The sequence below is a fragment of the Electrophorus electricus genome, chromosome 16 (assembly GCF_041902795.1).
Source record: "Electrophorus electricus isolate QZ-2024a chromosome 16, ASM4190279v1, whole genome shotgun sequence".
In the NCBI taxonomy this organism is placed as follows: Eukaryota; Metazoa; Chordata; class Actinopteri; order Gymnotiformes; family Gymnotidae; genus Electrophorus; species Electrophorus electricus.
Genome location: NC_137512.1, coordinates 12,270,568 through 12,294,020, shown reverse-complemented (window position 1 = coordinate 12,294,020; position 23,453 = coordinate 12,270,568). Strand labels below are relative to the sequence as shown.

The following is a 23,453-nucleotide window of genomic DNA, read 5'->3' as shown; positions in this document are numbered from 1 at the left end:
AAAGGTGCAATCTGCATCCTCTTGTCTTTGACTTGTACTCACTCTTGAAAGATTTGCTGATTTAGTTAGAGAGAGGGTACAAAAACCAGTCTAGCCCATTGTAAGACTTCCTGAGACTTCCTCTTCCATGGTCGTCCTTGTAGCAGCCCTTTATGCCCTGCCCTTCAGTTTCACTACACTTCTCCTTTGCTCTCCCCCCTCCATCTCTTGACCTGATTTGTAAATGTTGCCATGGAGATGTTCAGGCTGTTCTAGAGAATTCCCCATGGAATAAGAGGAGAAACATTTATCCAGACATTGTGGTGGGAAAGTTCCATTTATAGGACAGAGTGACGCCAGATCTCTTGGGAAAAGCAATAAAACCTGGTGCCTCTTTGTGCCTAAACGCCCAGTTTTCAGTCAGTATGATGTCACTGGGTTGTGTGTCTGTAAATGACATCAGAGACGGAATGGCTGAGGATGTGAATAGAATCTAATTATGGCAGGGAAAACGATAACGGAATGTATCATAAGATTGATCTGTCAAGTCTTGTCATCTGGATCAAAGGGTTAAAAGGCCAGAGTAAAACAGAAAGGTGCACACCTCCAGTGTAAACCAGAAAAGAAAATAAAGATAGAGAAAAATAACATGAGCCCTAGTTTGGACAAATTATTACACCTCTGTATGGACTATGTGAGTAAAGACATGACAGGCTGACTGCTCTCTGCAGAATGCATCTCACAAAGCATAGTAATCAGAGGTGTTGTGCAATATTCACAGTGAAGAACAGAATACTTAATTTTGCCAGAGGTCAGGAGATCATGTTGCATTCAGCCATTGTAATTATTACCATTTTATTTTATATACAGTTCATTTGTTAGTATTAATCTAATGTACAACTGCAGTTCATCTATGATAATGGTCAGAATGCTAAGCCTGAGAGGCAACACTAAACTGAGCTGTTTAAATCAGAGTAATATAGAACTTCAAGAACTGAAAAGTAATCACATTGTGAAAAGCATCTAAATATAAATGTTTCATCCAAATGTGGTCCATTCCTTGTCTGTGTATATTTCAGAGTTTGTTTCTGGCATTTAATTAAAAAATGGCAGAAGCTAAAAGAAATCAGAAGGGGGCTTATTAAATTAGCCTAAAATGCTTGTTTGAGTTTTCATAACACATACAGTATCTTTCAAATGTATGTATTAAGATGAAGGTCACTTCAGCATATCCAATGTTCTTAGTGGCAGGAGGCTGCTGTGAACATCCCACCATCAGCTCATTAAATTTTAAGCTTTTTGTAGGCCTATTTACGACCATCAATTTGCAACTGAATGTCTGACAAAGTTGAAGAATAAATAGACTTGGTAACCCGGCCAAGTATCAGGATAACATCATACGCATGACCAGGTTAATGTAGAATAGATCAGCATATTTAAGGTCATGGGGCCCCTTTCCCAGACCCAGTGTAAGCCTAAACCTATAGTCTCAAAAGAGCTTCAAAGAATGATTCACCATTCCCACTGCAATCTATCCCAAGACTATGCTTAAATCATGTCTAGGAAATCAGCACATAATGCCATAGAATATATGATTCCCATTGCTAGCATTAGCGGGACATTAGCATGAAAAATATGGTATATTTCATATGTAAACCATATTATCTTACTGCAAGAAATGTATGTGTTATAAATGATAATAATGCTGTAAATTATTATTGTTATTATTATTATTATTATTATTATTATTATATTTATAACCTAAATATTATGGATAATGCATGGGAAAGTTAGTCATAGTTCACTGTATTAACACCATTTCCACAAATTACTTTTATGATACATTTATGGGTTTTATGATAAAAATGTACATTTTGTAAAATTTTTAACGAAGTACTAGCCTGGTCTTGACATTTCCTTGCTTCTGGCTTAGACCATACTACAGAAGAGAACACACAATACCATCGAACCGCTATCAATTCACGTATTTTCCTTTATCCTTATGTACTTTTGTGGGCTGGAGGACGCGGGCAGATTAACCTAATCTGCAATGGTTGTTCCGTTGTATCGCCCTTGATCAAGGACTGTCAAAACTGGTTTATTAAGAACCAGTCCACTTCCTATTCCTTCCCTTATAAAACTGCTAAATGCAGTTTTACAAGTATAAACGTCATAGTCTATGAATTGGACTCTGTCGCGGATAAATCCGAAGACTTTACTGTAGCAATTCTCATTGATGGTGCAAGACTACCATCTTGCGTTAAAATCAACAGTGCTCTATTTTTCACTTTCAAATACAGGGGGGCGGGGGTTAAGCAAGCAGGTTTTAAATAACGAGAATAGCCAGTTGGATAACGTTAGCTACATTTCAGATATGAACCAGCTAAACTAATTTGCTGGCTAAAATGAATAGATATATAGTGAACATAAAAAAATATATGGAAGTGCTTTTCTTCTATTTGTAATTTGAATACCTACAAATTACAGCGTCCTCCAACACTGGTCACTGATAGCCCCACTTCTTGCTATAGATGGTGCAAATTACATAAGGTATCCTGTTTTGGGGACTTTTGCGGTATGAGGATACTAAATTGCTAAGTCATAATGGCGAAGTATTATAGAGAATATGCAAGTAAACGTTTTTGGGCGGAAGGAGTTTTTCCCGACATACATTGCGCTTCTAACGTGGTGCATAAATTCGATGCACCACATTTCCTGTTCTCTCAGTTCGTCCTGATTTGGGGGTGAGGATAGGTTGGCGTTTGTTGCACCAGTAAGAAAATGAGGAACATTTTGTGGTGTGTAGAAGTTTTGTTAATGTACGTTTTAAACCAAACCCGCCGTAGTCGATATGCAATATTAAATAATTAGGGTCGTCATGCACTCTAGTTAGGCAAGCTAGCAAGATGGAGCAGGTTTCGATGTATGCACGTATTTCTGAACTCTGGGTTACAGTATGTCGATGTTGAATTCACAACTTGTTCCAGAAACTTTGGTTGTAGACCTTATTGAGTAACGTTATGTTTTGAATGCTTTAGCGGAAGTGTTTGACTATTCTGCTTAAAAATGGCGTTCACTTACAAGCGGTTAGCTATAGCTAGTTGTGTTACAGATGCATCGCCCAAAGTACCTGCAGTATTAACGTTTAAAATGTAAACGTTGTTTTACATATTGATAACTTTTTAAACATTAACTGATTCCAAGTTGAATACTCCAATATTCCAAATTGGACTTGCTGCATTTGCAGATGGCAGGTTCTCAGTTTTTGGCTGGGGAGTGCTTGGTTGGCATATTTAACTTCTCATCCTTGAATGTGAACCCATCCAGTGGATGTCAGCTGTGCAGGCCTGTATCGTGCCTGGGCTAGTGTTACTCTGCTGGGAAAGAAAGGCACTGCTGTTTCGACGCAGGAGTCGCTGTTTTGGTGGCATCTTGATGCTCAGCTGTAGTGCCTTGCCCCACTGAGAGTGGACTCTTCCCCCATCCTTGGGAACAGCCCTAGTCTGTGGGCAAACAATTTAAGCAAGAACTCCACATTTGTTAGGAGTGGCTTTAATTGTCTTTTCCATGCAGACTTCAAGAAAGATGGTGTTTGCCCAAGCTATAATTGGGAATAAGCCTTGGCTGAGGCAAGTGGCAGATTTCAATTTGACCACTATTTTAGCAATGACTGTTTATGATGTACTAATCATGTTTACCAAAATATGAACCTTCATCCCCTTAGCAGGCCCATCAAACCACTCAAGTCTCCAGGAAATGGTAGAGTATGAATTAACTTCCTTACTTTAATAGAGGTGGCTGAATGTGTTCCTGGTAATTTCTCAAGTAGACCATCAAACCTTTCCCAAAGTCACCAGTTCTTTAAATAATTGCTGTGAGGAACCTAACTCAACACATCATTCTTACTAATGAGTGAAGAAACATCAATACCTGAGCATAATTATTCTTTACACTGGAACATGCTGGGCAGTATCTGGTTCTTAACTTGCTGTAACTTCCTCCACAGGTAGTTTGCAGTTGGCAAGAGCTGGATGAACCAGTGATGAGGTAAACAAATATAATTTTTCAATAAAAATTCCCAAGTTGATACCATCATGACAGAACCTCTGTCTGTTATGATGTCTTTTTTTCCTTGGGACAGTATATGCAGGGCTGGCACAGGTTTTAGTTGTTGGAATACTCAAACCAGACAACAATACCTGCAACATTGACAGAATTTGTATTACAGGATATAATTAATGCATTACATCCATAATATGAAAATTACCCCCCTTTTTTTTTTTTTTTTTTTGCAGGATGCCAAGACCATCTATTTAATGGTACAGATGATCAAAATAAGTGAACCAGAGTTTGAGCAGCCTTTTGGTATTTGTCTCTAGCTAGTGAGGAGTGTGTATTTAATAAACCTTGGTGAACATGCATAATGGGGGGGGGGTGCTGTTGCCTGACAGAATTAATCCAGAGTTTGATGGTGGTGAAATAAAGGTGCTTGCAACAAACTTGTCATATCTTGATTCCTACATCTAGAGCCTTTCATAGAAAAAAAGAATCTTCCTCCCCTTGTAAAATGTAGGTCACCTGTACTTTAAACTTTATTCACCTGCCCTTGTGCTTTTATACCTGTACCATGGGGAAAATTGAAGAACAATGTATGATTGATTGTGCACTTCCAGATTTGGAGATATTCAGGCATGTATTTGTCACAATGATTCTTGGGATACAGTTTAAAGGAAATCCTGACTCCACCCTTGCCATAAAAATGTTGCACTAATTGCTTAAAAAGGACCTGCCACTGCGGGGCTTGTAATTTAAATGTTTTGTTTGTTTTGGGTTGCCTCCCTTAAATCTTAGACAGTGGAGGGTTGTGCAAGCCAAGTGTATTGTAAAGTAAACTGCACATAACGTTAATCCAGCAACCTCTTTCTGCAATGTCCGAATAAGGATCTAGTGGAGCAATTTGTCTTTTTTGGTAGCTCCATAGAAATCCGAGGACAGTTGCTGTCTGACCTGCCAATCGACCCGACTGCACAAGCGGATTTTCTGAATGTCCTGTATTAACGCCACATCTCAATTGTACAGCACTGCCCTATTTGCACTGACTCGATGCGCAGTTTGTTACTCGGTTTACGTAAGCTTTACTAGTAGAACAATATAATCAGGAAAGAACATACGCGAGAAAGGAAAACAAGTCTCCTCACACAATATTCGTTAAATAAATTTTTCAACCATTCAAGCTTTTCAGGCTCTCGTTACTTCAGATGTTTTACAAAGCATACATTGAATAGAGGAGACAAATAATTTTGAACCAATTATAAATTGGGGTTTTGTCTATAAATATCCTTTTTATGGATAACATTTTTACCAGGAAAGATGAACATTAAATTTGGCAAGTTAGTAACTCGGACAGCCACACCAAATAATGTAGCTATGTGGTCTATCCCATGAGCGATCCCCCACACCTATCCAGTGTACCCATAATCCAGTTTGCGTGTTGACCTCATTGTTTTGCGTCCTGCTGAATAGTGGCGCGGTTTATCAAATTCAGAAGATATACATCTCATCGGATCTCTGGCAAAGGCAATGTCATACCATCATAAATACACACACGACGATAAAAGGCCTGACGACAGCAGGTAAGTGCAGGTACAGCTCCAAAGGTCTAGCTTGTGTTGAATGTAGAAAGAATGTTTTTGTCCTTCGAGAGTAACGTCTCGGACGCGCCATTCAGTTGGCTGCAAGTCTTACAAAGACGCCAGTTTATTGTTAGCCGCATAGCTAACAAGTTGCATAGTAGCCTAAATATTAGCTAACAGCTGCATTACTGTGAAGCGTTACAGATTCTCTGTCCGTTCGAACTCATTGTCTGCAAATATAGGTTACCCAAACACCACAGGAACAAAAGCTATGTTTATAAGCCATAGCTAGCTAACTAGCTACCTGTCTGGTGTAGCTATCTGGTTAGCATATGACGTAGAAAAGCTAGCTATCTGTGCTAATTTATGTTCTTTGACTATATGCCCATATTTAAAACTTGTCTGAGAAGAGAAAACAATAAAATTTCGTATATGGTGGCTAGAGGATGTATGACGAACCGATACTAAAGGAACATGGTTAGCTGTTTAGCCAAAAATAATTACATCACAGGTAATATCACCAAGGTATTTCGCCCACTAAAGACCTTGTATCACCATGACCAGGCCTGTATTTAAAAGTTGTGTTTAACGTTGTTTGCTGGCTTGCTATCTTATGCATAATGGATAAGAACCGTAACTGATTACTAAGATAGCCAGACTTAGCTAATTGTCTAACTTTATTTTGTATCGTCATTTGGAATGCACGTTCTCTTTTTTTTTACTTTGGCGCCTAATCTGTAAAATGCTAGCTAATGCTCACGGATAGTAGCTCGCTAAAGCTACATTTCTTAACATGTGATTGTATTTATTTATTCTGTTGGTTGTTAAAACGAATTTGTTCATTTAGTACTGTTTTGTGATCATCGGAGTGCAGTAATCATTTTCGCTCATGTTACCAGTTTTTGAACTCCTACTGGTATTTATAATTTTAAATCCATATCCGTGTAATTCTGGCAGGACCAAAGAGGTTTCAAGGTGGTCGCATTGCAGGAAACGTGGTGCTGATGGATGTGTAAGAAGATCAAATAGTGAAGCGGCGTCAACTAGCAACTCGGACAGAAGAGACCACGGATCCAGTTTACAAAGGCCAGAGAGGTAAAGATGTAATCATGTATAAGCTAGCAAATGCGTGTGTGCAGAGGGCTGAGATCAACTAAGTAATATAATTCAGTTTTTAACATGTTTTTGATCAGTTTTATTGAGCAGCATTCTCAGCATCTACATTTCTATGCTCCCACAAAGTCCTACTTCTATGATGCTTTATCAGAGGATAGAGATGATTCTTGCCTCTTGGACAATGCATGCATTAGATAAACAGCAGAAAGAATTAAAATGATTTTTCCCCTCATGTATAGTTTTACAACCCCAGAGAGTGAAGGACCTGTCTCAAGAATAAGAAACTGGGGAGATGAGGTTGAGGCTGATGAAATGCGAACCAATGTCCGTCGTGACATACAGCGGTAAATTGCGTCATTAACTTTTTAATCTCAATTGTTGGCAAAACTATAGCGCAAGATATTTTGAGTCAAACAGACTTCTTCTAAAGGAAGATTTAGAGTTAATGCATAACAATAGAGAGCACTGATGCATGTCCTTGATGAGCTGCTAATCTTTTTTTTTTCTCCATGTTTTAGTTACAGAAGAAGAATATTGGCTGGAGAGTTTATTCAGCGAGTGAGAAAAACCTCATCTGGAAGGTTTGTTATTAGGATGACGTCCTTTGTCTCAAGTATTTCCTGAACTGTTGCAACAGTAATCCTGTCCTTTCTGTCTGCAGTTCAGACTCCCAAGATTACAGAGATTCCCCAGCACCAGGTGATATTGAGACTGATGAGTCTGTGTTGATGAGGAGGCAGAAGCAGATCAATTATGGGAAGAACACTCTTGCTTATGACAGATACATTAAAGAAGTGCCCAAGTGAGTGCAAGACAGTGTGTTTGGTTGGCATGGCTGTATGATTGGTCATATGATGTATTAAAGTAATACATTAAAGGAATATTTGCATACAAGAATATTCAGAACATCTGTTTCACATGTCTAATTCAAGGCACTTAAGAAAGCCAGGTGTCCATCCTAGAACACCCAATAAATTTAAGAAATACAGCCGCCGCTCATGGGACCAGCAGATAAAACTGTGGAAGGTCAAACTTCATGCGTGGGACCCCCCTGCACAAGAGGGCACTGACCTGCAACCTGTGTATGTCTATATTGTAGATTTTCAAAATTGAATATTACAAAGAAAGTAAAAGAAACGCCTAGAAGCAAGCACAAAGCTAGGCTCCCTGTGTTAAGATATTACTTAATCTGTGACACACTATTTAGCCAGCTAGCAGTTAGAATGCTGACTTTGATTCTCAGATGATACTTGGGACATGCATGCTTTGCAGAACATTTTATGAAAGCATCATTTATTTGCATCAGTTTTAATAGTATGATGGCTTTCTTTAAATGCATTACATTTTGTCAGTAAGTCAATAGCTGCTGTTAGCCCAAAGAACTAGAACAAGTTCTCTTCTATGTTCCTTGTTCAGAGAAGGGATTGACCTGGGTGAGATCATGGATTTGGATTTGGATTTTGAGTGCTCGGGAGATCCTGAAACAGAAACACAGTACCCAAAATCCAGTACTGCTTCTCCAGCTTTGCCTGAGGTGACTTTGCTTATATAGACATGTTATGGATTATAATTGTGTAGTTGCTGTTCTTGGTGTGTATGCTTTTAGTAATAAAAAAATTTACCTTGTACATTTTTGCATCATAACTACTGTGAATACGTGCAATTCTATAACATGTATTTCAGATTGATCTCATACTGTTCTTGTTAGTTTTGTAATTGTTAATTAGATAAATATAAATAAATGTATTTTAAAGCGACACCAGATATGAATCGCCCTGATTAGCGCAGGCTTTTTGCTTTCTTCTTTAGCCAAAATAGGGTTTTGCTAGTTTTTGATGCCCTTGCTAGCTAATAATTTAGCTTTTTTTTTGTTTGTTTGTTTGTTTTTTGTTGTTGTTTTTTTTTACAGGTCTCATGCAGGGGAACCCCCAGCAAGATGATGAAGATAGATGAGCTTTACACATGTTAACTCCATTTAATGCTGCTCTAATATGAGAGAATCGTCTTGCACTGTTTCACCAGTCTGATGTTAGATGTTTATTTTCTGCATTTTGGGGTGCCTTTTTGGAACCCAACCACTTTTATGTCTTTTGTTCTTGTTTTTCTCTTTTTGTAAATGAAGCTTGGACATTTGAAAACTATTTTTAGAATAGTTATAAAAATGGGTCATTTGTAGTTCTCTATTCTCACACATCAGAGTTCAGTTTAAATTGTATTTTGTAATCATTTTTAAATGTTTATTGCTTCTGTTTTTATCGTATGCAGAAGTATTTTTGGTGAAATGTTTGTTTAGGTATTTTATTAGGACAATTTTTGAAATAAATAAATTTAAATGGAAAGACCCACTTTTGTTTTCAGTCTGTGTTCACTATATATAGATGGTGCATTTTAGTAATGTATTTTAAAACGTAATATATTTCAATTTGCACATAGGTATTTGTTGACAATGCGTTTGTGTTCTTGTAACAGCATAGTAAACATCCAAAAATTACATGGCTCTGTTTAATGAATAAAGCAAGACCAACAAGCTCCACCCAGGTTAGGCAACAACCCCCCCTTCGCAGTGGACGTTTCCTTATTGGGCTGTAAGCCTAGCTAGCAGATGTACTTAAAGGGGATTTCTTTATTATTAAGTGTACGTTACGTTTTCTAACGCTAAGCAGGTTTGTCTAATGTGATCATCCTAAACTTTCGGCAAGTGTTACATTCTTGACCACAGGATTTAGCTAGTGAATGAAATTGGACACATTGCTACGATGGCTAGTTAGCCCTTTATCTTAGTTAAGCGATCTGATTATTGCTAGCTAGATAGCTCGCTAGCTGGACTGTCTAGCTAGGAAAAGCTAGGAGCTACTAGCTAGCCTACTTTGTTAAACAGCAGAATGGGTAGTTAGAAGCTGTATTGTATAATTTAAACGTGTACAGTTAGCTAGAATTAGGGTTAGCCTGTTAGTCGCTAATTAGCTAGCTATGTTGTGTGGTCAAAACGTTTGTAAATAAAAGTAGTCAGGCTAGCACATTTATCCTGTACATACGGTTTAAACAAAAATACGAGGCAGACACCTATAAAAATGGACAAGCACGTGATCCTCTTGCAGGTGAGATAAGTTAAATATTGTGAACTTATATTGTGAATGTGAGCTTTAATAAGCGACACGACTTGTAAGTCTTCCACACCGTTAATCACTCCCGAGTGCAAGTATTGTTATACACTGTCATTGACAGGTGGCTTGTCAGTAGGGGGGAGAGTGGGGTAAGAGAGGTTTAAAAAATGTTTTTTACTTAAATTGACTTATAGCCTAGGAATATGAGACAGCACTAAAACTGACCTTCAACAGAAAGACGGAAATGGAGAATACAAACTAAATTTGGGATAATATGACAAATACAGTGCATGGTTGCCCACTGGCTCATCTTCCCCGTTCTCTAAATCTAGAAGTATTCCCTAACTCTAGTGTCCGCATAGTGAACATAAATGGAAATGTGTATTTTTCCATTTTCATTAATTAATTCTTTGATTTATTCATTTATTTGACTTCTTTGGGTATTCAATAGCCTGGTATACCTCACCCGCAAAGACATGTTTAATATACAGTTCTTACAATTTTTAACAGTTTTTTCTTGTAGCATGTTTTCAATCCACGTAGACAGAACAGAGCATTCTACATTGACTGACAAGGATCAGCAAGCCTCCTTGTCAATCATTGTAGACTGAACAGGTTATTTTCTTACCCATAATTTCAAATGTTTGGCTGGTCCATTGTGTCTTCAAAAGGGGTTGAAACTAGTTCTTATGCATCATAAGTGAATGCTGGATTACGTGGTGTTTTTTTAATTTCATTTTAGGTTTAACCATTATGGAATAAGTTCTTGCTCATCTCTTAGTTCCAGACTGAATTTGGTGCAAAAATAATTAAAAAAAAAAACCTCCTTAACTCTGTCTTGAAATCTTGTGATTGGAAGTATTTTGAACCCAGTGAAAGATCCAAAGTCTTGTAGAACAACAGTGAATATGCTAGTTTCTATACATTTTCACTAAAAACTTTAAAAAAACTTTAAAAAAATATTTTTATTCGTAGTTTATTACAATAGTAGAAATTTAAAAGTTATTTAAAACACAGGTGATCAGTTTAATAGGTGATGGATTTTAAGATATAAAATATTATGACAAATATTTTATGTATTTCTTTTAAATTGTATTTCTTATCATTTTAATTGCAGAGAAAGCCAGATACTAATCCAGAAATATGTCCTGATGAGTGTAATTGGAAGGACAAGAATGGTGGTAAATTGTTTTTTGTTGTTGTTGTTTTTTTCACATTTGCACTCTGGGAATAGTTAGTAGTGTTATTTCAAGTTTTCCCTTATGCTACCATTGTACTTGTTGTTTTTCATTGTTTCAGTTTTAATTATAAGGTGTAGTGGGTGAGATCACACGTGTGTTGGCCTGTTCAAATTTTTACTATTCAGAATTCTTGCACAGTGAGGAAAACAATTTAAAATCTGAAAAAGGCTATGTTGTAGAATTTGTTTTCTCTTTTCCTGTTTTGTCTGATATGTGACACTTATTCAAATGCAACCTGTGAAACTAAAATATTCCCTGTGGTATGGGTTACAGTTATGGATCTCAAAAACAACAAAACAAACAAACAATAATTCCAGCAGTTAATATTAATGAAGTAACTTCCTGTGTGTCCCCAGGGTGTCGATATAAAGGTTCATTCCCAAATTCTGTAAAGGAGAAAGAGGCTTTGTGTTGGATAGGCTCCAACCCTGGCCTTACATGGCTTGTGAGACAAAAAGATGAAGGTGATGGCAGGGACTATGCAAATGAAGATGATTTTGTGCCATGCCAGAATCTCACCTCCTGCTCTTCCCTGCACTTCCAACAACTCAAGAAAACCTTACTAAGTCTCAATTCTCAGTGCCATGTACTATGTGGGCCAGGAGGCTGCCTGATAGGGTGCATTACAGGGCTCTCCACTTCAACAGAAACAGACTTTTTCCACCAGCCTCAGGCAGCAGCCTTTAGCCAGCACTATGGACAGCTCCAGAACCTTTATGAACAACGGACTCAGCTTCTTTTTCTCCATGAGTTCAGCTGCAGGTGCCGAATGGCTAACTGCTTTGTCAAAGGACTGGGCAACATGTTGGAGAAAGTCCGTCTCTTACTGGTGGACAGAAGTCAAGCATCAGAACGGACCAACTTTGCCTGGAACCTAGGTCTTGGAGCTATTTGTGAAGAACTACAGCTCCATGTTAGTCACTGGGACTTGCTGTGGGCTAACATGCACTCTAATCCTTCCTTGCGATCTGTTCTTTTCAGTCACACACAAGTACTGAGCTCCATGCAGAGAGCCCTCTGGTTGCTGGGCCTGCAGGCTTTGCTGCTGATAGAGGATTGCATCCACACAGCCGTGCTGGCTCTGGCTGTTGGCCAGTTGGAAAAGGGATCCAGAGGTGCCTTTGAGGACTTGTTGTGTGCCATGGAATTATATAACCATACTGTGGCATACTGGAGGTCTCAGCATAAAGATGTGAACTGGACCTCTCAGGTTTTATTCTACTGTGATTGTTCCTGGATTGAGCCAAGCTTGTCCAGACCAGCCCCATTTCCGGTATCACGGCTGATGAGGATTTTGGCTGACCAGCGAGCACAGATTGCAGCTGAACAATTTTACAATTGGACATGTCAACAGATTAACTTACTTTCTCTTGCAGGGCAGCCTAGCAAACAATGGGGATGCATGGAATACCTTGAGTCCCCGGTTCAATCTTTAGTGTTTACTCCAGACCAAGCGATAGCCAAGGGTTTACTTGAGGCTGTTCCTGACAAGCCCTGCAAGAAGCCAATCCATGTTTTGTGGTCTTCCATTTTGCCATTTCCCACATTTGTTCATGGTGACAGAGAATATCTAGATATTCTCTTTCAAGTCTTAGAATCCTCCACAGACCTCTTAGCACCACATGTTCCCAAAAGTCATCCAATAGGCAGGACTGACATTATAGGATATGCTATGGAGAACCAAGAAACCAGTGTAGACGAGGAAAGACATTCGAAAACACCCAGAATGGCCTCCAGTAGACAGAAGGCTATGCACTTCTTGGACCTGAGCAAGTCTGACATGTGTATGGAGCTTTTCTCTCAATACAAGGACATTTTGTGGAGGGAATTTGGCAAAACAGTTGTTGGGCATTTTTATTACCAGTCCCACAACTCTGTTTTGGGTGGTGTGAACCAGTGGAATTATCACATGATGTTCCTCTTGGTCAAATGGCTGAAGCATACTTGTAAAGAAAGTAAGACAGAATATTTATGAAAATCATACAGAACTAAGTACATATAAAATAGGACTAACAAAGTATATAACCCTTTTGGATTTATAACCTCTTGTTTTCAGAACTCATTCCAGAAGAATGTACGGAGGTCTTGAATAAATTCTGTTCCCATATTTTATCTACTGCAGCTTTCATGCACTGGGATGAAAGTAAGTTAAATAAAAAAGATTTACTGAAATGTGAATGAAATTGTATTATGCTTTGTGTGACACATCCATGTTTATGGTTGAGCTCATTTTGAGGTGATAAAGTAATTATATATTTCTTAGATTTAAACATCATTGACTAAAATTTCAGTGAAATGGGCTTTGTTTTGGAAACATCTTTGAGGTGTATCAGTTTAATTGTAATTGTTACTGCTATATTGCTTAGTAAAAAAACATACTAGAAACTGATGTGCTTTAATGACCCATGTATACACCTCAGGACAGCGTGCTTGTCAGATCCCTCTTCTGCTTGTGTCTGTGTGTTGCAGTGATGTGTGCATCACTGGGTTTGGGACTAACAGACAAGTGCTTACCCATTGTCAGCCTGACGAGCTCCAGTACAACAACTGCTACTATAGATCTTGTGCTCTGTCATTTTGCTCCTCTCTTCTATGTGCTCAAGATGCTGCAAATTCCAGACCCAAACTCAGGTACTTATCTCTAGAATATTCATGCTCTTTCTAATGGATAGTCCCTATTTTGTTTAGACCGCTAGAGAACAACAAATGATAATGCATTTCCTGCACTTAGCGACATGGTTTTGCTTTTATATTGCAGACAGCATTCAGATCAAATCAAATTTATTTATATAGCACTTATTACAACAGATGTTTTCACAAAGCAGCTTTACAGATGTCCAAGTCCAAGCCTCCAGTGAGCAAGCCAAGGGTGACAGTGGCAAAGAAAAACTCCCTAAAGCATGAGGAAGAAACCTTGAGACTCGGGGGGGGGGCATCCTCCTCTGGCCAACAATAGACACCACAATGGTCAAACTTTTAAGAGAAAAATAAATAGATGATTAATAAATAGATGGTTTTCTAGAGGACCTAGTCTTGTCCCAATGGTGTGCACGTGTCTGAAACACATCCCGTGAGAGAACGTCCATCAAGGGCAATGAAGAATTAGTTGGCTGGAGGTGTTGTTGTGGTGGGCTACAGCAGGGGATATCAGGGGATGGTGGGACATGGCAGCTGAGACGGGTTGAGGCTCAGTAACATCATCAGGTGTAGGTGTTCCTTGGCAGAAAGAGAGATTATTAGGCATGTCCAGGAATGATGCCATGTAAATTAGGGAACTATAATGTGCAGAGATGGACTCCAGCAGATCTATCAATGGCAGCACAGCTAAAAGGATAGAGCCAGAAGGAAACCAAACATGAGGACACCCTGGAGCATCAGCACTACACCGCTCTCAGTCAACAAACTTGAGTGACAAAGGAGAGGTGAAGTGACAGCAACATAACATACCAGTTTACCATAACTCTCAATGCCCATGGACCCCTAGATCTACCTTTACCTAAGATGACAGTTATTAAAGTAGTTAAAACGCCCAATTACAGATTTTCATCCTAGCCTTAAATATCGAGATTGTGTCTTGAGTCTCGAACATTTACAGAAAGGTTATTCCATAGCTTTATAGGAGCTTTATAGGAAAAGGCCCTGCCCCCTGCGATAGATTGTCTTATTCTTGGTACTAGTAAAGAGCTTGTACCTTTTTATCTAAGCAGACGTGGTGGATTGGAGTGCATTAGGAGTTCTCTAAGGTACTGTGTAGCAAGGCCAATCAGTGCTTTGAATGTCATTAGAAGTATTTTATAATCAATGCGAAATCTTACTGGGAGCCAATGTAAAACAGCTAAGATAGGAGTGTTATGATCAAATTTTCTAGTTCTAGTGAGAACTCTGGCTGCTGCATTTTGAACTAGCTGGAGCTTGTTTAGGCACTTAATGGTACAGCCAGATAGTAAGGTATTACAGTAGTCCAGTATTGAAGTGATAAATGCATGGACTAGCTTTTCTGCATCATGTGAGGAGAGCATGTTCCTAATCTTTGAAATGTTCGTGAGATGCAGAAAGGCGGTCCTAGAAATATTATTTACATGAATATACTACCATTATACTACCATTTTTTCTTTTCTTGTTTTTTCAGGCAGTTTATCGGTAGTTATTGGTAATAGCCTTTTTGTCACAATTTATCATGTTTATTCTTCTCTTGGTAGGTGAGAAGGGAAGAAGGAGCCTTAATTTTTACCACTTTGGATTGCAATGCAGGGCCATAGCCACTGTCCAGTCTTCTATGTTGTGGGTTATGAGTAAAGCTTACCAGTTTCTGGCCTCATGGTCTGTTGCCAAGTTCCTGCTGATCACACAAGGAGACCTAAAGGTATGGATGACTTTTTAAAATATTAATAAACATACATATTTTGAAACAATAAATGAAAAATGTGCATTTTGATTTCTTTGATTATCATCATTTGAAGGTTTTCAGGCGAACTGCGCAAAGTCTGGCACAGCAGCTAGAATCTTTGGGTGAATGTGCTGGACATCCTCTCATCATGCAACATGGACACCAGCTGGCATGGGGAGTCCTACAATTACAAGTGAGATGTTCTTGGTGGTTAGTGGTTGAAGTTTTGGTTGATAAGATACAATCCAGCATAGCATAGAAGTCTTTTTTTTATTGGGAAACACAAATAAGAATTTAAAGATATTTTTGACAGAGTTCCAAGAACTCATTATTGAGTTATCCATACATACTACATCACTACAGACATTTATGCTCACCAGCCACTTCATTAGAAACACCTACCTTTTACAGTGACTGTCTACTTTAGATACACAAGATCTTATATAGGTGCATCTTGTATAGCTCTTATATAGGTGCATTACATAAAGTTGGACTGTATTTTTTTTCAGCTACCCTCCACTCCTTTTACCACTAGTCTCTCAAGTGGTAAATGGTCAGTCATTGATTACCACTAGGATGATGGACCACTCTCAAAACACCAGTGAGACTTCAGGAATGGTAGTGGCATGTAACGGTTGATTTGGGTGGGTGTTGTGTGTCAGCTTATGAGAAGAGATACTGTGTCACTACTGAAATGAAAGTGGTCCACCACCCAAAAATATCATTTCACAATTGCTGGATGTTTTCTAAATATATATAAAGACAACTTTATAAGGAACACCATACTACTACTGGTTAGGAACCCCGTTTGTTCTCAGAATGGTCCTAGTTCTTCATGGCATGGATTCTCAAAGTGTTGGGAGTATTCCTTTGAGGTTTTTGTCCATGTGGACATGATGACGTAAAATAAATCTCCAGAAATCATCAGCCACACATTCATGCTGCAAATCTATTCTGCAACATTCCAAATGTGTTCCAATAGATTCAGAACTGGTGTTTGTGAAGGACCCTGAAGCACTCTAAATTTGTTGTAGAGGTCATGGACCCGGATTGAAATGATTTGAATTGGCTTTATGATTCATTTTTTCATGTTGGATGTCATCATTATAAGAGGGTAAATTGTGGCCATAAAGGGATGGTCAGCAATAATACTCAGATGGCATTCAAATTCAGCTTGATTGGTATTAGATGCCAAGAAAACATTCCTATTTTTACTATACCACCACCCTATTGTCTGCATGTCAAAGCAGAAATCAATAAGGTTTTTGCTTAATATATTTCCAGTCTTCACCTATTCAATTGCAGTGAGCCTATGCCCAATGTAGCTTGAAGTTCCTGTTCTCCCCCCTGCCTCAATGGTTGATGTATATTCTTAGATACTTCTTTTTTGTAAAGATGGGTTATTATAATTACCATAACCTTCCTGTCAATTTGAACTGCTCTGGCCATTCTCTATCAACAAGATGTTCTGCCAACAGAACTTTGTCTTTTGCACCATTTTCTATGAATTCCAGAGACTGTTGGGCTTGAGACATCCCAGATTTGTAGTTCTTACTCAGGAGAGCCCATCAAGCACCAACAACTATGCATGGTCCAAGTCACTCATATCAAACATTAATGGCAAAATGTAAACATTAACTAAAGCTTCTGACCTGTGCTGGTATCATATTATGCATTGTACTATTACCATATGATTGCATGAATGAGCAGACGTAGTTGTGTTCCTAATAAAGTGGCTGTTGAGCATTATTATTATTATTATTATTATTATTATTAATAATAATAATAATAATAATAATAATATGAGACATAAATGTCATATTTGTAGACATTATGACAAATCTTAAAACTAGTCTTTCACATAGATTTAAATCAAATATAAGGAAATGGAAGCTTCTTCGTATCACCCAGGCACTACGTAGACAAGGCCATCACACACAACTTGCCGTCAGAGCAACAAGGGGACTTGTAAGGGAAGCCACAGAGAGGCCAACAATGACTATGAATTAGTTACTGAGTTCAGTGGCTCAGACTAGAGTGATGGTCAATGATATCAAGAGCTATCAAGTCATTACTGTATAAAAAAAAACATATCAGAGGACTTTTGGAGTTTGCCAGAAAGAATCAGAGTGACCTAGCTCAAATTTAAAATAAGTTGTCAATAAGTTTCTCCTCTGTGGTCAGATGAGACAAAAATATCCAAAATTCATAAACATGGTGAAGTATACCTAACACACCTCATATGGATAGTAACGTCATGTTGTGAGGATGCTTTTACTCTTTGGGGACTGGGCATCTCCTCAGAATTGAAGGAGAGGTACACTATACAGGAAAATAATGCAAGCCAACCTGCTTCAGTCTGTTAAAAACCTAATTCTTGGGGGAAACTTCACCTTTCAGCAGGACAATCATGTATGGTTGATTAACCAAAATGTTCTATGACGGCCTTCAAAGTCAAGTTCTCAGTTCAGTTGAAAATCTGTGGCACTTCTGACTAAAATTGCAGTCCACAAGCTTCATCCCACCAACCTGAACAACCTGGATTAAATCTGCCAGGAAAAATGGGTGAAAATCCCTTTCAAATATTGTGCAGAGCTGGTAGAAACCCCAAGCCCTTATTGCATCCAAATGCTAACAAGTACTAGTCTGAAAGGGTTGAATACTTATATAATCAGCATGTCTCCTGACATATAAAGAATTTTGATTTTATTTATTTTAATTTTGAATTTTGACTTTAACAGCCTGTTGATTTGCACTAAAATAATGACTGGAACAATCTTTGTGTTATTTGTAATCCAGAAGAATAATGACTTTTGGAAGTTGAATACTTTTGTAAGACACTGTATATGTGTGTGTGTCACAGGTTTTTTCTGACCTTGCCCTGAGGATCTTTTCGATAGATCTCAAGAAAATGTCATTGGAGGTTTTTGAGCAAACAATGCCATCAGCAAAACACTGGAGAGTTAAATACAAAAAAGGTCAATAGGCAGATTATTTCAATTTGAAAGTTATGTATTTTAGTTTTAAAAATTACATATGTATGCTTCTTACTATGACTTTATTTTCATCAATACTTCCTTTATGGTTTATGATTTGTGTTTTTAGAGTTGCCTAGCAGCCCAAGTGATTATGCAGTTTCTGCAACTCAAAGTGTGATTGGTCATGTGGTTGAAGGAGTGCGGCCTCTGCTAGATGAGGATCGCATTCCAGCCCTGATGGAAGCCATGACATCTTTCATGGAGGCCTGGATGGAACACATCCTCAAACAGAAAATTAAATTCAGGTTTGTGGGCATGTGTTGTGCATGGTGTTTTTTACTTAATGTTTTTGCTTTCTGTAGTGACTCTGAAGGCTGATTTAAGGGCAGTGGTGTCTCAGTGGCTAAAGTACTTGAATAGTAATTAGAAGGTTGCCAGTTCAAGCCCCACCACTGCCAAGTTTCCACTTTTGGGCCCCTGAACAAGGTCCTTAACCCTCAATTGCTCAAGTTGTATTCAGTCATAATTGTAAGTTGCTTTGGATAAAAACAGCTAAATGCTATAAATGTAATTTGACATCAGGTCAGCCTTTTAGTAATCCCAGCAGTGATTAATTAAATCTGCATCAGAATGCTTGAACAGTTTTAATGTCAGCTGTGTGTCTTTGTCAGTATTCAGGGAGCTCTACAGTTGAAGCAGGACTTTGACGTGATCCGAGACTTGATCCGTTTGGAGTACAGCCTCACGGAGGAGCTGCCCCATAGGCTCCTCTCTCTGCATGTCTTTCACCAAGTGGACAGTGCCATAGTCTGCCTACTTCAGCAACCTGTGGCCAAACCATACATGCCCTTGAGAAGATGGCCCCTCTTCAGGAGCTGCTGTGAGATAGTACATGCACTTAGAAAACAACAAAATCTTGAATTCCAAATGTTAGCTTACATTAGACTTGTTCTAGAATATTTTCTGGTATTATAATAAAAAAATACATGACTATGTACACTACAAATGTACACATAGAACCAAGAGTTTATTGCATGGCTATGTGAACTACAAATACAACCGAGTGCTTATTGCGGCATAGAGTACCTTCATTAATGCTATAGAAACATGTTCAACAGATGTTTCAAACCTTCAACCTCTGTTCTTTAAGGTCAAAACAGAGCTGAGGTGGTGGACCAGGCAGCTGGTAGCCTCAATAACTTGGAGACAATGGACATACAAGCAGCATGCCACCAGGTTGAAGGCTCTGTAACCCCAAAACTAGTTTCCACAGCTCCACCTGAGTCCTACTTAGCAGTGGCCCAGCAGGAGTGGCTGGATTTGCGTATCCACAATGGCTGTCGCTGGAAGATCCCTGGTCTTCAGTGCTTCACTATGTCTGAGCCCTGAAACACCTACACAGACTGTTGGATTTTGGAAAGTAATATAGAACTGTTGACTTCCACAGTTTTTCATTTCCACTGAAATCTAAATGCTTGTAAAACCACATTTGTGAACATTTCCTTTCTATATTGTATGACATTATGAGCAATGGAATGTTATAATATCATTTCAGATAACTGAAGTGTTGTCAGAATATTTGTATTATTCCCATGGCCCAACTATTTCTATTTGTTTCATAGTTGTCACCCACAGTTCTTTAAAGTTATGTGGAATACTGTGGAGGTTTGTAAAAAACTTTTTATAGTTTTATTTTTAAAGGTTAAATATTTTAAAGGTTAAATAAGCATTTGGTGCTGACCTCCTAGAGCATTTATTAGAAAGCACTACACAGTAAAATTTGAGTTTAACAATGTATACACTAGTGGCTTTTATAAATGAGCAAGCTGTAGATTCACATAGTCTACCAAGCAAGTGTATTTTGACATATTTCACATAGTGAAATGTACCCTTGATTAGATATCAATGTGGGCTATTTTTAGCCCATGATGTCTGGCTCCACTTTCCCACCATCTGCATTCAGTACTTTATGAAGCATAAAGACAACACACTGACTATAAAACTGTAGAAGTTACTTGGAGGACCATAGCAATGGTTCCTAGTCTGTTTGGTTTTTTTTCCCCCAATACAGCATGTAGCCGAACATTATTTTTGGTTGTTCAGGACCTTAACAATTATTTCATATTTGTATTGATTTTATTTGCCATGTATACAGTTACAAAGCAGAAAGAAAAATTAATAGATTAGATATCAAATTATTTTGAATAAATCAGTGTTTTTGCTCTTTAGGGTAAAATGATTTAGGGTTATTAATAAGGGAAGAAACCAATCAGTTCTAAATAGACACTACTGGGATTAAACATATTTATTAATCATACCTGATGTTTAATACAGTTTAATTTACATATTAGGACGGGAATTTTAAGTATGTATTTTCCTAAGAACATGGAAGAAAGTTTGCCTTTCAAATATAAAATAATATAATCCCAGGTGTGTTCAGAAGATGGCGACAAAACGCTATGCAGCATTTCACTTCATTAAAAAAAAAACAAAAAAAAAAAACAACTTACACAGACTGCCGGGTTTGCATTTAGCAGTGTGGGATTTTTAGTGCTAAAAGGTGTGCATAATACCATAATTAACTAGCTGGCTAATCTTGCACATGCGTTTAGTTAACTAGCTACCTAGGTTAGATAACTAAAAGTTATACATTTTAAATGAAATATGTAACCTAGCTGGGTGGCTTACTAATTCAGGCTTCTGTTTGAATTAACGCCAACACTAACACTAACGCTAGTTAACAAGATAGATATGTAATGCTATCTAGCTAAACGTTGGATTTGAAAATCGTTAGCTATCTTAATATTAATTTGTATTAATATTTATATTAATATTAATGTATTTCGAAGCAATCGACATAAAAGAAACGCAATACCCTGCCACATTATTATATAGCTATCTTAAAGCTACTAGTTGGGAGCCAAGTTTTATACTTAGTTATTTTAGGTATCCAAGGTAGAGACAGGTTGCTACCAAGCTAACAGGAGAGCCTTCTTAAATTCACGAGTGATCTTAGGATCTGCACCTGTAACTTTACCTCAGTGCAGACTTTCACTACCTATCCCATCAGAGTCTCGTCTTACACCCTGGCAATTAATTAATTTAAATAGACCATTAAGGCAGCACACTGAGGTTATGATAAAGTTTTCTAATATTCCCAGAAGGCCTGTCGCACACCTGGAAAATGTATGATAATGTCCGAATGGCCAGGAGGCGTTCTCGGGAATTGTCGAGCTCTCCTCCCTGAAAGCACGTTGGCTGAGTTATAGCCACTGAGCCCACCCTACTGTTTGGAGGTGTGTAATTTGAATACAGATTAGTTGGCCCCAGTGTTCCAGTGCTCTAGCGTTATCATTACCGGGGACAGTAATTTGACTGATGAACACCCAGGTTATCACAAGGTCATCATCTTCACCAAGGCAAGAGAGGAAAGCAAGCTGGCCAACCATCTTAGAGCCACCAGCTAAGTCATTCAGTAGCATAATTAGTTCCTTTAATTAAGAGGCAAGCTAGATGATTGAATAAATCCACTCTTAATGAAGCATCTGATCACCCATTACCATACCATGTGTACCACGCTTGCTAAACATTGCCACTTTCCCCTCACTCTTGTTTATTTTCATTATAAAAACGTAAAATGTAGCCTTGTGCTTTAATAAGCATCTGCTTATTCATAAGCAGGCTAGTATACGTCCAATGCTGTACATAATGTTTTTGAAGTGGTTTGCAGAAATGGTGGGCAAGATTCAATGAGGTAAACTGTATTTTGAATGATTTCACTTTGTAGTAAGATGTCACTTCTCCAGCTTTCTCAATTACTTGTGAAGTATTGCACCATGTATATCTTCCCTAATCATTTCTGCTTTTCGTAGTGTTTAACACACCTCTTGACTCAGGTGATCTTTTAATCCCCCCGGGCTATTATGTGTGCTGTGGAGCCTCTTGCACCCTTCCTTTTGATTATTTCATCAATTATTTTTTCAGTGCAAGCTAAAGTAACTCAATATTTGTTTTACACACATAAATACATTAACCTATCCCATGCATATTTCTACATTCTTTTGTTCTGTGCTTTCTATTTTATTCTGCAGAACAATACCCAAAAAGATCATTCAAATAATTATACTCTGGTAGTCTAGGCATCTGGAATGGCACTTTATCTATTTGATATCCTTTATATCCTTCTTACTCTGAGATAACGGCTTGTTATCTACTCCAAAATCCACCCCACGTAATTAAACAGAAATGATCAACTGATAGAAATAGAAAAGGGGCCTCCTTGAGAACTGTGCCCTTCAGTGCTGCTGAACCGAAACATACCCTCAGTACTGTGTGGCAAGTGAGCAAAACCTTTGAGCCTAAGTGACCTTTTTGCATCAAGTATATGATTACAGCTCAAAACTGATATGTTCACCTATCACATTTTCACTATGTGCCATTTAGCTTCTAATTGAGTAGCATGTCAAAGCTATTTAATGATTTCTTCATTGTTCGGTACAGATTGACATTCTATCAAAAGCTGCTCTCTGTTGTATAATCATCAGTGTAAGTACAATAGCAATGTGGTTGACCTTAAAATGAGTTAATTGCACAAATAATTATAGCAAATAGGCACATTGTACGTGCAGACAGAATTTATTACAGCACATAAGCTTTTTGGCTAGTTAAAACAACACAAAAACAAATGTTACTATTTGAGCAAATAAAAATGTTAAAATGTTACTTTCTGTATGGTCATTAATTCCATGGTTATTTCCTTATCAGTGGGTTGTGCACTGAAACACCTAAAGTTATGAGAATGAGAAGTAAGTGATAAGGGGCACACCTGAAGATGGAAAGACCTTGCTTCATAAGAGCTATGTACACCCTTTGTTGTTCTCTGTAAAATGCACTTATGATTTATTTATCAGCCCTCTCATTGTATTGAAAATCTCATTTCAATCATAAATGGCAGAGTATGATTTAAGAATGCATTCCTTAATCGGCTTGCAGTGGTCATATTTAAGCTAACTCAA

The 23,453-nt window shown here is 38.1% G+C and overlaps 2 protein-coding genes and 2 non-coding genes across 8 annotated transcripts; all 4 read left to right on the top strand.

The window, feature by feature from the left end:
* The first annotated feature begins 2,640 nt into the window (after window positions 1-2,640).
* slbp (stem-loop histone mRNA binding protein) lies at window positions 2,641-9,218 on the top strand. 2 transcript variants are annotated; one of them, XM_081699302.1, is made up of 11 exons: window positions 2,641-2,777; window positions 3,553-3,608; window positions 3,704-3,738; window positions 3,986-4,026; window positions 4,275-5,612; window positions 6,570-6,707; window positions 6,968-7,072; window positions 7,247-7,309; window positions 7,390-7,530; window positions 8,145-8,262; window positions 8,638-9,218. In XM_081699302.1, exons 5-11 carry the CDS (start codon window positions 5,560-5,562, stop codon window positions 8,695-8,697), a joined length of 678 nt encoding a protein of 225 aa, XP_081555428.1. In that variant the 5' UTR covers window positions 2,641-2,777; window positions 3,553-3,608; window positions 3,704-3,738; window positions 3,986-4,026; window positions 4,275-5,559; the 3' UTR covers window positions 8,698-9,218. The 2 variants fall into 2 exon arrangements, with proteins under 2 accessions (XP_081555428.1, XP_026864440.2); XM_027008639.3 differs by lacking the exons at window positions 2,641-2,777; window positions 3,553-3,608; window positions 3,704-3,738; window positions 3,986-4,026 and adding an exon at window positions 7,661-7,810 and having other exon boundaries at window positions 5,427-5,612.
* LOC113576549 (small nucleolar RNA SNORA74) lies at window positions 3,302-3,497 on the top strand. The gene has a single exon (XR_003410526.1). It is a non-coding gene; the product is annotated as a small nucleolar RNA SNORA74 (small nucleolar RNA).
* Window positions 3,849-3,918, top strand: LOC113576550 (small nucleolar RNA SNORD63). Its single transcript, XR_003410527.2, has one exon. It is a non-coding gene; the product is annotated as a small nucleolar RNA SNORD63 (small nucleolar RNA).
* A 74-nt stretch (window positions 9,219-9,292) lies between the features above and the next one.
* Window positions 9,293-23,160, top strand: ccdc142 (coiled-coil domain containing 142). Of its 4 annotated transcripts, none has more exons than XM_081699096.1 (11): window positions 9,293-9,826; window positions 10,950-11,013; window positions 11,430-13,028; window positions 13,130-13,216; window positions 13,543-13,704; window positions 15,273-15,436; window positions 15,534-15,653; window positions 18,324-18,438; window positions 18,635-18,743; window positions 19,110-19,318; window positions 19,589-23,160. In XM_081699096.1, exons 1-11 carry the CDS (start codon window positions 9,800-9,802, stop codon window positions 19,825-19,827), a joined length of 2,895 nt encoding a protein of 964 aa, XP_081555222.1. In that variant the 5' UTR covers window positions 9,293-9,799; the 3' UTR covers window positions 19,828-23,160. The 4 variants fall into 4 exon arrangements, with proteins under 4 accessions (XP_081555222.1, XP_026864438.3, XP_081555224.1 ...); XM_027008637.3 differs by having other exon boundaries at window positions 18,566-18,743; XM_081699098.1 differs by lacking the exon at window positions 19,589-23,160 and having other exon boundaries at window positions 19,117-19,267.
* The last annotated feature ends 293 nt before the right edge of the window (window positions 23,161-23,453 follow it).

What these genes read in the sequence shown, in the direction of transcription:
- slbp (XM_027008639.3), top strand. Translation starts at nt 5,560, where the DNA reads ATGTCATACCATCATAAATACACACACGACGATAAAAGGCCTGACGAC. An exon ending in AGTTTACAAAGGCCAGAGAG is followed by an intron (nt 6,708 to 6,967) that starts GTAAAGATGTAA and finishes CCTCATGTATAG; the next exon opens with TTTTACAACCCCAGAGAGTG. An exon ending in AGAAAAACCTCATCTGGAAG is followed by an intron (nt 7,310 to 7,389) that starts GTTTGTTATTAG and finishes TTCTGTCTGCAG; the next exon opens with TTCAGACTCCCAAGATTACA.
- ccdc142 (XM_027008637.3), top strand. Translation starts at nt 9,800, where the DNA reads ATGGACAAGCACGTGATCCTCTTGCAG. An exon ending in GGGGAGTCCTACAATTACAA is followed by an intron (nt 15,654 to 18,323) that starts GTGAGATGTTCT and finishes TGTGTGTCACAG; the next exon opens with GTTTTTTCTGACCTTGCCCT. An exon ending in GAGAGTTAAATACAAAAAAG is followed by an intron (nt 18,439 to 18,565) that starts GTCAATAGGCAG and finishes TTGTGTTTTTAG; the next exon opens with AGTTGCCTAGCAGCCCAAGT.